The 12,511-nt window shown below is 51.4% G+C and overlaps 1 protein-coding gene across 2 annotated transcripts in view; it reads right to left on the bottom strand.

Moving 5' to 3' along the window:
- Positions 1 to 740: 740 nt before the first annotated feature.
- The window catches only part of Cad (carbamoyl-phosphate synthetase 2, aspartate transcarbamylase, and dihydroorotase), a 31,834-nt gene continuing 20,063 nt past the window's right edge, over positions 741 to 12,511 (bottom strand). Inside the window, exons 18-44 of one of the 2 annotated variants that reach the window (XM_045148767.1) lie at positions 12,038 to 12,284; positions 11,616 to 11,714; positions 11,230 to 11,454; positions 10,970 to 11,152; positions 10,595 to 10,813; positions 10,173 to 10,340; positions 9,022 to 9,204; positions 8,797 to 8,901; positions 8,216 to 8,455; positions 7,927 to 8,008; positions 7,398 to 7,564; positions 7,101 to 7,265; positions 6,795 to 6,926; positions 6,378 to 6,579; positions 5,760 to 5,950; positions 5,510 to 5,650; positions 5,236 to 5,325; positions 4,782 to 4,878; positions 4,112 to 4,156; positions 3,846 to 4,015; positions 3,657 to 3,731; positions 3,024 to 3,236; positions 2,701 to 2,826; positions 2,362 to 2,517; positions 2,158 to 2,259; positions 1,833 to 1,927; positions 741 to 1,719 (exon numbers count right to left, since the gene is read on the bottom strand). In XM_045148767.1, the coding sequence (XP_045004702.1) occupies positions 1,617 to 1,719; positions 1,833 to 1,927; positions 2,158 to 2,259; positions 2,362 to 2,517; positions 2,701 to 2,826; positions 3,024 to 3,236; positions 3,657 to 3,731; positions 3,846 to 4,015; positions 4,112 to 4,156; positions 4,782 to 4,878; positions 5,236 to 5,325; positions 5,510 to 5,650; positions 5,760 to 5,950; positions 6,378 to 6,579; positions 6,795 to 6,926; positions 7,101 to 7,265; positions 7,398 to 7,564; positions 7,927 to 8,008; positions 8,216 to 8,455; positions 8,797 to 8,901; positions 9,022 to 9,204; positions 10,173 to 10,340; positions 10,595 to 10,813; positions 10,970 to 11,152; positions 11,230 to 11,454; positions 11,616 to 11,714; positions 12,038 to 12,284 (4,021 nt within the window). In that variant the 3' untranslated portion in view covers positions 741 to 1,616. Of the gene's footprint in view, positions 1,720 to 1,832; positions 1,928 to 2,157; positions 2,260 to 2,361; positions 2,518 to 2,700; positions 2,827 to 3,023; positions 3,237 to 3,656; positions 3,732 to 3,845; positions 4,016 to 4,111; positions 4,157 to 4,781; positions 4,879 to 5,226; positions 5,326 to 5,509; positions 5,651 to 5,759; positions 5,951 to 6,377; positions 6,580 to 6,794; positions 6,927 to 7,100; positions 7,266 to 7,397; positions 7,565 to 7,926; positions 8,009 to 8,215; positions 8,456 to 8,796; positions 8,902 to 9,021; positions 9,205 to 10,172; positions 10,341 to 10,594; positions 10,814 to 10,969; positions 11,153 to 11,229; positions 11,455 to 11,615; positions 11,715 to 12,037; positions 12,285 to 12,511 lie in introns of both variants that reach the window. The other variant, XM_004669375.3, reaches the window with a different exon arrangement.

The following is a 12,511-nucleotide window of genomic DNA, read 5'->3' on the forward strand; positions in this document are numbered from 1 at the left end:
CTGCAGTGTCTGGAAGCCCTGGTGTGCCCATTCTCTCTCTCTCTGCCTCGTTCTGTCTGTCACTCTCAAATAAATAAATAAATAAAAATAAAACAAAAAAAAATGAGCTTCCTCTCCGTATCTGTAACATGCTAAATAGCTCCACGTGAAGAAGTGTTTTCCTGAATGATGCCTAAAAGTGGAGGATCAGGTGCCAATGATGGTAGATTAATCTAAAGAAGTCACTGGATACCTTACAACCCAAGGCTAAAGGAAGGGTGGTGACTCAGGCTTATAATTCCAGCACTTGGGAGGCTGAGATAGAGCAAATTAGAGTTCAATGCCAGTTGGGTGAGAACCCATCTCAAATTAAAAAACAAAATAAAGGGCTGGAGAGATGGCTTAGCGGTTAAGCGCTTGCCTGTGAAGCCTAAGGATCCCAGTTCGAGGCTCGGTTCCCCAGGTCCCACGTTAGCCAGATGCACAAGGGGGCGCATGCATCTGGAGTTCGTTTGCAGAGGCTGGAAGCCCTGACGCGCCCATTCTCTCTCCCTCTCTCTGTGTCTGTCGCTCTCAAATAAATAAATAAAAAATGAACAAAAAAATTTAAAAAGATATTTAAAAAATAAATAAATAAAAGCTAGTCAGAAGCAGTGGTACATGGTTCAAATTCCAGCACTTGGGAGGCCGAGGCAGCAGGACTACAAGTTCAAGACCAAACTCAGTAACACCGATATTATTTTTAAAAATCAAACAATAAAAAATGGAGAGTGACTTTATTGTCTTGCCATTTGCTCCCACTGCACATGGTACTTTATGCCCAGAGCACACTAAATCAAGTCTGTTGGAACACGAGATGAAATTCCTTGAATGCTACTAAAGTTCATGGACTAGCTGCTCCAGGAAGCTCTGTCTTTTCCCCAGGGCCTCTAAGCCAAATGCTCTTCAGCCCTCCACAACATCAAGCAGAGGTTCCCAGGGATAGAAAGAGGGGCTCCCTGAAATGACAGTAGCCCTAGCCAACAGAAAGGGCTAACCACACAGGAGGATAGAGCAAGGGCCTGGAAGATAATGAACTACAGCTTCTTGGACCCAGTGTGCAGCCATTTACCATGACCTGGGTGTTCTCCCAGGCTCAGGAAGGCAGCCAAGCCTTGTTGGTCAGGACCTGGAGTGCAACTAGTTGAGGGTGGATGGACACAGAGTACCCAGCTGAGCTTTGGTGTCAGGGAAAATACACATGACCTAGAGATTACCAACAGAAGAGCATGTGCCAGCCCAAGTTTAACAAACTACCAGTGAGGCTGGCTCCTTTGTCTCACCACAGTAGCATCCTCTGCCAAAGTCAATGGTACTTACAAGGAAGCAGGAACTACTTGGCTGTTTATTGGTCAGTAGAAAAGTAACTGTACAGATCTGAGGTGCAGAACAGATATGGGTCCCCAGTATATGAGGCTGCATCCCCAAACCAGAGTTCTAATCCAGGGCCCAAAGCATGGCTCCCGGTATGTGCCTCGATGTGTGTGAGCTATCTGGATGTTCCAAAGTGTCTGCTACATGTGCTGCCCCCTTGGGGGGCACTGGGATTCCTTGCCCAGCAGCTGGACCTGAAGAAAACCAGTAGAGGAAGCTGGGCTCTAGAAACGGCCCAGCACAGTAGCTAACAGAGCCATTCGGATGTACATGCCATTCTCAGCCTGGCGGAAGTAGGCTGCTCGGGGATCTGGGTCCACCTCCACACTGTAAGAGAAGGAAAAGAGTTACTGCAGGGCAGCTCATGGTGGCCTACCTAGGACTAAGGCTCTTCCCCACAGCCAGCGCAAGGGTAGCCTCACATTGAGATGCTCTGTCACCTTATCTCGTTGACGCGGGGCATCGGGTGCATCACCACCATCTTTTTCTTGGCCCGGGTCATGATGTGGGGAGTGAGGATGAATTGACCAAAGCACTGCAAGGAGGTGGGTCCCCGTTAGAGCCTCAGGGCAGGAGATGGGGTTGGATGAGTGGGTGGGGGAACTACAGAGGACCTGACCTTCAGTTCCCTGCTCCATTTACATGGCTAGAGCAACTGAGGGGCCTGGGACTTAAGAGCTCATCCAACCTGCACCTAGGCCTTCCCGCCCACTTGTCTGGATGCCCTAGAGCTCTGACAGTTCCTTCCCTAAGCCTGATACTCACGGCTTCATATTCCTGGGCAGAGCCAAATCGTTCCTTCTGGATTCGAGTCATGTAGAGGACATCAGTGTCAGGCAGCGCCTCCTCAATGCTCTCAAATTCTTCCTGGAGGAGGAGGAGAAGGAAGGCAGACCTGGTGGATGCAGTGCTGGGCTCTTACCACCTAATCATTAGCCCCTTGTCTGGGCTGAGCCACGAATGTCTCACCTGCTTGGTGCCTCGAGAGGCCACAAAAGCCCACACACTGGGTGGCATACGCAGGCTGGGAGGTGCCACATAGCGTAGGCTGACTCGGTACTGGGTGAGCAGGCAGGCCAGGGAGTGCACTGTGCGTCCATGCTTCAGGTCACCCACCATAGTGATCTAGAGGAGGCATAAATCATCAGCAGACTCCAGACTGGGCAACCCTCCTGCCATCTCAAAGCCCCAGATCTGAGGACCAGAATCTGAACGTCCTGCATGAAGCACACACCAGCTTGGAGAAACTACTCAGCTGCCTCTATCTCCAGATCTTTCCCAGGTAGGGCTCTAATCCTCCCCCCTTACCGTCATGCCGTTGACAGTCCCCAGCTCCTCCCGTATGGTGAAGATGTCCAGCAGTGCCTGGGTGGGATGCTCTCCAACCCCATCTCCAGCATTAATAACTGGTCTCCGGCAGTGCTTGGCTGCCAACTGTTAAGACAGGAACAAAAATGGAGAATGCTACCTTCTGTAGCTCAGAAACCCTTCCCCAGCTCAGTCCTACTCTCTGGGTCTGCACCCTCTGGCCAACCAGAGACTTGTGGTCACAGAAAATATGGGCAGGAAGGGACATTAGGCCCTTGGACCAGCCCTTGTCAACCCCATCTCAGTACACAGGCCAGCCTCACCTCCACTGCCCCAGGCTGGGGATGCCGGAGCACTACAACATCAGCATAGCAGCTCATAGTCTGCACAGAGTCAGCCAGGGACTCGCCCTTCTGGACAGAAGACGTGGCTTCCGAGAAGCTGAGCACAGCACCCCCAAGCCGGGCCATGGCTGCTGCGAAGGAGCTGCTGGTGCGCGTGCTCACCTCGTAGAACATGGAGGCCATGACTCTGCCCTGCGGAAGGAACAAGTTGGAAGGTGTATATATGCTTTGGGGAGTACACAGGGCAGCACTTACCTCCCCACTCATGCCAGAGGGTGCCAAGAACCCTTTTTCATCCAGACCATCCCATGGCCCATCAAAGCATGATTATTTTCACTATTAGTGGGACTCTGAGCTAAAGCCTTTGCCTTCAAAATGCCATCACTGTGTGCAATCTCAGGGAAGAGAAAATACCAAGGCTCTCTCCTGGGCTAGCCCTCTACAGACCAGATGACCCATGTGTAGGGTCCGTCCCTGCTATGAGGGGAACTACAGGGCCATATCCAGAGCAGAGCTACTGCTGCCAAGTCAGTGTCTACAGGCACACAAGGAGACTGACCACTGCAGAGCCCTACCCTGTTAGGGATCATGGCCAGGACCCTCAGCCCTAACCTTGAGGATATCGAGGCTCCGCTCTTTCTGCACCATCATTCGCAGTGTGTGCGCCACATTGAACAGATGAGACATCTGTGAAAGACCCCAAGTCAGCAGGAAAGGCAGTGAGCAGCTCCTTCAGGTCCCGGCCCCAACTATGAAAGTCCTCAGAACTCTGGGATTCCCCCCCTTTCCTCCCCCAGGCACCTGATCCTTGGTGAACTGCTTGACAGACAGGATATGTTGGCCCACTAATGAGTGTAGCAAGGGTGAGGTCTGGGGATGCAGCAGGCCAGGGGTCCCCAGGTTCTGGGGTGATGCCTGTCTAGGTACTGGTGGTGAAACGTAGCAGGTGCCATCAGGGGTTCCCATCAGCTCTGCAGTGAGGGCAGAAGATGCTTGTCAGAGGGCTCCTCCACCAGGGCCAGACTGTAGAAGTCCCCAGGCAAGTGTGTGTCAGCAAGGACTCTCACCTAACTCTGCTGCCTTCCTGGAGGACTTCTCCTTGGGCTCCTCGGCTACAAACAAGGCAACAGGAAAAGGTCACCTTGTGACTAGATGTGGAGGGTCCCTTTTCCAAGGAACTCTGGCTCCCAGTGCTTAAGTTAAGCCACCTCACACCAGTCACAGGCTGCAGCAGGTTAGGGGACAGCAGGAAGGATGCAGCAACTCTGAGGACAGATCCAAGACTCCCAGTGGGGGGTTGTGCTGTGGTGGGGGCAGTGATGCCCTCCCAAGGCCTCCCTAGCTGGCCCAAAGGTCTAGGCAGAGGAATGGCCAGGTTCACACCAACCAGCAAGCAGGAATTGACCCTGCACTCAAGTGCCCCGTAAGATTCCAGCTCCTGCGTAGAGGAACATAGCTGACCACAACAGAAAAAGGCCTGTGAGAGGATGTTGTGGGACATTTTCTTCACACTGAGGAGACTTATTTAGAAAAAGAAAGGTACAGTGGATCAGACTAGAATGAAGGGATGGACAGCAGAACAGGTAAGAACACAAAAAGTACTGTGAAAAGGAGCTTGAATTAGTTCTTGAGCAACTGGACCTTCAGCCCTGGCCTATCCTGAGCACTAGTTAGAATATCTGTCCCTACATATCTCAGAGTGGCCCTACTTCCTGTGGTACAGGAAACCCCTCTTACCTGGCAAACCTGGGTCAGAGGCTCGGTGAATTCGGGGTGGCAGGTGGAAGCGACCATCAGGAAGGCCTTGGATGCCGCGGCGTGGCCTCTCAGGAGTCTGCAGTGGACACATTGGCCCAACATGTTAAATAGTGATTGCTTCAACCTCCTTCCATCTACATGCAAACCCTCAGGAAAAGTGGCCCCTTGTGCACATGGAGTCAATTCTATGCCACCTCCTCACTACTCCAGCTTTCCAACATGTGTCAACAAGCAGCAGACACCCTGAGCTCAAGTTGTGTGCCAGCCCAGTGACAAGACCCAGATTAACAGTGGCCTCTTGCTTCTCAGAGCTGGCCTCCTAAACCAAGAGATTAGTAGCGAAGAGGCCAGTAGTGAGGATTTTATTCAAGTGTAAAGCTGTCCACGCCTGAACTACCGAGGACAAGCTGCCCATGCTGGTTACCGTGGTCACCTCAGTGGCAGGAGTTGAAGGAGGGAGCTGGGGAACAGCCCCCTGTGGCCACTTCCTCACATCTTGTCCATAGCCTGGGGATACCAGCACCTACACAGAGGCAGAAGCATAAGGAGGGGACAGATTGTCACACTGGGCTCTTAAAGGGGCACGCACATCAAGAAAACATGTCACCCAGAGAAAAGGCAGTGGGACCATGTGAATATGCTGGGTAGGGAGAAGATGAAAATGGTGCCTAAGAGGTCACTACCAAGACCAGGTGGGCCACACTTACCTGCCCATCGATATAAGCAACCTCTCCTCGCAAGACCACACGGCGGACAGTACCCTTCACCTTCAGCCCTTCAAATGGTGTCCAGTGGGCCTTGGAGAAGGGCATGTGGCTGGGGATTGTCCACTCGTGCTCCAGGTCCACCTGTCCAAAGGGTCACAGGTTATACAAGGAAGAGAAAGGCCATTCAGGTAACAGTTCCAATGATGGAAAATCTACCCCCACCCCTAACTCCAGGTATTTTGTCCCACACCTCCACATAGGTGTCCTCCTGTGGGGGCAGGTGGAAGATCCGTCGAGGATTGTGGTGTAGTCGCTGCAGTAGGTCATCCAGACTGAGCCGGCCCTCACTCACAGCTGTCAGCAGTAGTGGCAGCATGGTCTCTAGGCCTGGGAAGCCAGGTGGAGGCTTGGGCCCACACTTCTCTTCCAAGGTGTGGGGTGCTGTGACAAAGATAGCCATTACTATCCAGGGTGGGATGGGACCAGTCACTTCTAGTTTGGTAAGTTACCCTTGCCCCAGGTCTATACTTCCAGAAGCCTTCGTCCTCATTACCAACCTAATGCTCTTGCTTGGGGGGGGGGGGCGGGGAGAGGAAACCTGGAAACGGGCTAAGTGCCATTACTTCCTTTGTCTGGGCTCAGGCTTCTGGCCACAGTATTTTACAACTGCACTTATCTACTCATTGAGTCTTTCAACCAGTACTTGCCAAAAGCACCTATCACAGATCCTGAATTAGAGGCTGGGGTCCAACACAGATTAAGTCCCTATACTTATAGAACCCAGAGTCCTGGCCTAGAATCCCTTTTTTTCCTAGGACTGTCCCACAGCTATGACAAGGCAAAGGAAGTGTACACCTAACCCTCTCACCATGGTCTGAAGCAAAGCAGTCAATGACAGCCATATTCTCCCACAGTGCTTCTACATCCTCTCGGGAACTAAGCTCAGGCCGGACATCCCCCTTCCCAGGCCCCAGTCGCTCCAGGTCATCTCGGCTCAAGAACAGGTGGTGTGGTGCAACCTCACAGGTAACTGCCAGCCCCTGTGCCTTTGCAGCTTTAATCAGCAGGATCTGGGGAGAGAGCAGAGTGATTCACAGGAGGCTCCCTATATGCCCCGCCCCACAAAAGCCTCCTGGGCCAGTGTCTCAGAGCATTATTAGCCACATTTCCCAAAGGTACTGTGCCTTGAGCTTCTCTCTCCCTCTCTTGCCTCCAAGGGTTTTTAGTGACCTCTGGTATTGATGGGAAAGTGACAGGGACACCGAAACTACCAGTGCACTCTTACCTCCTCCTTCCGTGCCACATGACATATGTGTACTGGGCGCTGGGTCAGCTGGGCCACCATAAGGATGGCAGCAACACTCTGCCGCTCTGCATGGGCCACAATGGGGAGGTGGGATGGCCAAGTCTCAAAGTGCTAGGGGCAGAAAGAATTGATAAGGGAAAAATGTCCAGCCTTTGATTCTCTGTGCTCATCAGAGCCCGGGGCCTTTGGGACCCCCTGGATTCTCACTGACAGCCACCCACATAGCTGAGGCCCTCAAGCCAAAAGACAGCATGTGGTAATCTCCTGTCACAGGTAATTCCCTACCTCCATCCACTGGGCAATGCTGTCCAGTTGCAGCTCAGAGAAGGTTTCATTGAGGTAGAGCTTCAACCCTGCTGCAGACCCAGCCACAGCACTCAGGGTTCCTGCGTTTTCAGATGAAGCCCCAAGGAACAGAGCAAAGTCACAGCGGGCGCCAGCCTCTGCCAGCTAGAGAGGAGACACATAAGGTAAGGCTTACTGGCAGCCATACCCACATAGGCCAGCAGGGCACCATCAACCTGAACTCTCAGGGAGAACAGAAGGAAAAGAGCACAGGAAGGTAGGAGTGCAGTGGCTCACCTTCTGGGCAAGAGCCAGAGCAGGGGCATCGATGATGGGGGGCCGGGTATTCGGCATGGCACACACCATGGTGACACCCCCAGCCAGGGCCGCGGCTGTACCTGAGGAAAAGTCCTCCTTGTGTGTCCCACCTGGCTCCCGCAAATGCACATGAACATCTATCAATCCTGGGGGAACAGAGGCAGAAAAATTAGAAACGAAGTAGCTGGCCCAGTGTAGTGGTGCATGCCTATAATCCCAGCATTCAGGAGGCTGAGGTAGGAGGATCACTGAGGCCAGCCTGGGCTAGAGTGAAACCCTACCTTGAAAAAACAGGGAAAAAAAAAAAAAGGCAGAAATGAAGTAGCTGAAAATTTCACAACCACCACTATAAATTCTTCAGTCAAGGACCGAAATGAAGGAATTCATAGCAGATACATTCTAGGGCCTTCACACACTGTGCAGTCCAGAGCAGATAGCCCTATAGAGACATTTACCACTTTGAGGGTTTCTGTGCCAGCCATGTCAGTGTCCCAAGAGATGCACTTACCAGGGAGTCGCACAAGCTTCTGGGAGGTCATGCAATCTACATGCACCTTCAGAGGGGGGGCTGGGCCAATCTGGCCTAGGGCCTGCAAGTGAGAAGTATGGTCAGCATTAAGTGAAGGGTGATCCTGGGAACTGTCATTAGGTGCCTAATGTTTCCCTAGCCTAGACTCCTCCTCCTCCATACCAGTTCTCTCCCCTTGCAGGTAGCTCGCAACCCCCAGAACATAGCTCATTTTCTCTTCCCTTCATTACAGCTGCTGCCTGTCTCCTAGTACCCAGGACTCCATCACCTCCACAAAGAGTTTGGTGCACTTGATATCAATGATGAGGGGCACAGAGAAGTCAGCAGCCAGCCGGCGGGTACGGTAGCCCTTGGTGACAAAGGAGGAGAGACGCCGGCCCCCAGCTCCACGCATGGACAGGTTAATCACTAGCTCAAAGTGATTCTCAGCTAGCTGTTCCAGGATGCTCCGCTGTGGTGGGCACTCACCATCCACAGCCTCTTCAAAGTGCCAGTCCACAGCTGTTACCTGACAACCCAGAGTAAAGGTCAGGGCCAACCCAAGCCTAGCAGGGGTCAGGAAGGCCTATCAAGGGAGCTGACTAAGGAGCTGCCTCTATGTGCTATTGGCAAAGTATAGTTCTTGACAAAAACAAAATTATCTCAAAGACTAAGAGTGATATGAGTTCACACATGTGTACATATGGACAAGAATATTACAGTGCAGGAGACACTGTGCAGGACTTCCTTCTCTTTGCTCTCAATTTTACTTGCTCTGCACAGGACACACGTATTAGTACAATTTTAGGAAAACAAGAAGAAATGCCTTTGGGATAGGAAGACAGTGAAGTGTGACTGTAGGAACTGTACCTTGACACCGTGCTCAGTGTAGAAGTCAGCTGTACCCAGACTAGCATAGAGGCTATAGCCCAGGCTCTCTAGCAGCCGCACAGTTGGGAGCAGTTCACTTTTGTTCTAAAACCAAACAGAAGCATAAAGAGAGTATATTCTGCTTTTCACTGCCAGGTCAGCCCTGGCCCAGGAAGCTAGGCTATCCACCCCACCTCCTCAGAAAGCTCCCTTGGACTCTGGTACCTTATAGCTGCCAATTGTCAGCAGGATATTCTTCTTGGGGATCTTAAAGCCAGTGCTTAGCATGGCCTTGAGGTAGGCCTCACATCGGCTCTCCCCAAAGCCAGCCACCTCCCCAGTACTTGTCATCTCCACACCTAATACCACATCAGCACCCGCCAAGCGAGAAAAGGAGAACTGAGGCACCTGAGGGAATAAGGGGGGGAAGAGAGGGCCAAGGTATCACCAGGAAAGCAGAGAAGATCCCTTCTCCCCACCACACCTGTACAACAGGACAGTCTTTCCAACTGGAGAGATTGCTTAGTGATTAGGGTGCTTGCCTGCAAAGCCAAAGGACCCAGATTCAATTCCCCAGGACCCAGATAAGCAAGATGCACAAGGAGGAGCATGCATCCAGAGTTCATCTGCAGTGGCTGGAGGCTCTGGTGTGTCTGTTCTGTCTGTCTCTTTTCTATCTCTGTTTCTTTCTCTTGCTCCAATTAAATAAGAAAAAATGTCTTTCCTTGCTGCTAGCAGCTCTACATGGACCCACTGCTTCCAACTTGCGATTTCAGCTTTTCTCTGACCTTAGATGCATCTCAAGGAGCCCTGCAAATCAAATTTCTTCACCATCCTTAGACTCACTTCCAATGCCATCCCTTCTCCCAAGCCTTCCCAGAGAACCCCTTTTGGAAATAGCCTCTCCTGACTCTAAACTCCTTAAACATCTGGTTATTGGCTGTGTAAGTATATCATAGACTGTTCCATAACAAAGCTAATTTTGGACTCCACTTCTCTAGTAAGCTCATAAGGGATGATGGCCATCTCATTACCCTAAGGTCAGGTAGCGTCTTGTGTAGGTGTAGGTTTATCTGCTGACTGAGTTCTTTGCCTTAATTAGGTAAAGCATTTGCCTAAGGCCCTGGGTTTTATTCCCATACCACAAAAACCAGCGAGGTGTGGTGGCACACACCTTTAATCCCAGCACTTGGGAGGCAGAAGTAGCAGGATCACCATGAATTTGAGGCCATCCTGAGTCTACACAGTGAACAAAAACCATGAATAAATTAAAGCATCCATGTGTCCCAGAGTCTATAGAGCTACCATGCAGTCCTTAACCTGTTCTTTCTGCACTAATTAAGGGATCTAAGTCCAAGAGTCCCTGTCCTCCTTACCTTTACCCCCACAACTCCAGAGCCAGTCATGAGCCCCACAGGTTCCACCTTCTCCCCCATGATGATCCGTGTGGCCAAAGCTACTAGGTCAACTCCTAGCGTCTTGGACACAAAGGGGAAGGAGCGAGACACACGCACGTTGCATTCAATAACTTTCAGCTGGTCGTCCTGGGGCACAGAAGCATCAGGTAAGCCCTTGGTACTCTCTGAGCTTGCTGACATTAATGTATAGACCTTGACTACTTATTACTACTTTTTATTCTGTGAGTGATCAACCTGATAGTATGCTCTAGAAATGACCCCTTCCCCCAGCTTTGCTGCCTACACAGATGAGGGTAAGAGATACTGAATGGCTTCAAGGCGTGGGGACGAGCACAAAGCACCGAGTGGGTTAGGGCTTTCAGTCCTTTCCTTTCACTTACCTTGGCAATGAGCTGCAGATTGAAAGGTCCTGTGACCTGTAGCTCCTGGCCCACAGCATGAACAATGGCTTTGATCCGCTCCAGTGTTTTGGGGGTGATGTCTTGTGGGGGGGTCACCAGCGTGGCATCACCTGAATGCACACCTGCATTCTCCACATGTTCAGAGATGGCAATGGCTGCCACCATGCCATCACTAGCCACAGCATCCACATCTATCTCCTAGTGGGGGAGAAAGGAGTGGGATGCAAGACAAGGCCACTTCCTTCCTTAGGATATGCCTTTGTATAATAGCATCAACACAACTTATCCTTCCTAAATCCACTATGGCCATGATTCAGCAGTTAACAGCCTTCTCTGGGGTGGGAGGCTTCTTACCTTGGCCTCCTGAATGAACTTGGAGATGACCACGGGGTGCTCCTTGGAGACAGCTGCTGCACTGCTCAGGAAGCGCTCCAGGTCCCCATCTGTATAGGCCACATTCATAGCAGCACCACTCAACACATAGGAAGGGCGCACAACGCAGGGGTATCTCACGGTCTGGCAGAACTGGCGAGCTGACTAAGAAAGGCAGGGAGCTTAGCAAGGTTGTTCACACTCACTCACAAACACCATCCAGCATCCAGGTTCCCTCCTACCTCTAAGTCACTGAGCTCCCTCCACTGAGGCTGGCTGATACCGATGGTGTCTAGGAGCCGGGAGAACTTGAATCGGTTCTCAGCTGAATCAATAGCTTCGGGGGAGGTACCCAGGACTCGGCATTGCTGCCGGTGCAAAGCCATGGCCATGTTGTTGGGCAACTGCCCACCCATGGACAGGATCACACCTTCAGGGTTCTCCAGCTCATAGATGTCCATCACTACCTATGGTTCAGGAGGAAAACAAATGGTGACAAGGGGTTGGCGAGGGAAGCCTTCTTGCTCACTGCTTCCCCCACCCCATGGAGTAAAGAATCGTGGGTTGGCTAGCCAAGTCCTACCAGGTCCTGGTCACCCAGGTACTAGACAGCCCCCATCCCTCTCACCTCAAAAGAGATCTCATCAAAGTAGAGTCGGTCACACATGTCATAGTCAGTGCTGACCGTCTCGGGGTTGTAGTTCACCATGATGGTCTTATAACCCATCTGTCACAGGGAGTAGAATGAAATAGGTGAGTACAAGGAAGAGCAAGGAGAAGCAAAGCCGAAGTCCCCACTGCAGCTTGCCAGCCCAACCACTAATATTGAAACACTGTATAGCACTCCTGCCTTGGGGAGAACTGGGCAAAGTGTTGTAAAGAAGAGTCTGGACATGATAAGCATACAAGATGGTTTAAGAAAGGCCCCCAACCTGAAGCTCTATGACAGAAGGTGTAGGAATTAATAGGAAAAGCCATGATCCAGTGAGGGAGGACAGGTAACTGCCAGAGCTGAAGAGAACAGAGGGAAACTGGTATGAAAAGACGGACCTTTCGGAGCTGCTGGATGCAGCCTACAGCACACCAATCAAACTCAACGCTGGAGCCGATCCGGTAGACACCAGAGCCAAGAACCAGAACATGAGGTGTTCGAAAAGTGAGGTCATGGGTATTGCCCCCATATGTCAGGTACAAGTAATTTGTGTGGGCTGGCCACTCGGCTGCAACTGTGTCAATTTGTTTCACAGCTGGGCAGATTCCCAGTTCTTGACGTAGCTTGCGAACAGCCAGCTCTGTGCTAAAGGAGAAGAAGGGTCAGAAACACAGACCTGTATGTACCCCAATCTCATCTGATCTTGCAAACTAAGCAGGGTTGGGCCAGATTAGTACTTGGATGGGAGAAAGACAGACCTGGCAGGTGAGGTATGGAGTAATAGAGGAGTAAGACCCTGGGGCAGAAATTAGAGAAGAAAATATCCTAGGGATGAAGGTCAGTATCCTAGGAACAAAGGCTAGAACCTCCAA

Source organism: Jaculus jaculus, chromosome 5 (genome assembly GCF_020740685.1).
Source record: "Jaculus jaculus isolate mJacJac1 chromosome 5, mJacJac1.mat.Y.cur, whole genome shotgun sequence".
NCBI lineage: Eukaryota > Metazoa > Chordata > Mammalia > Rodentia > Dipodidae > Jaculus > Jaculus jaculus.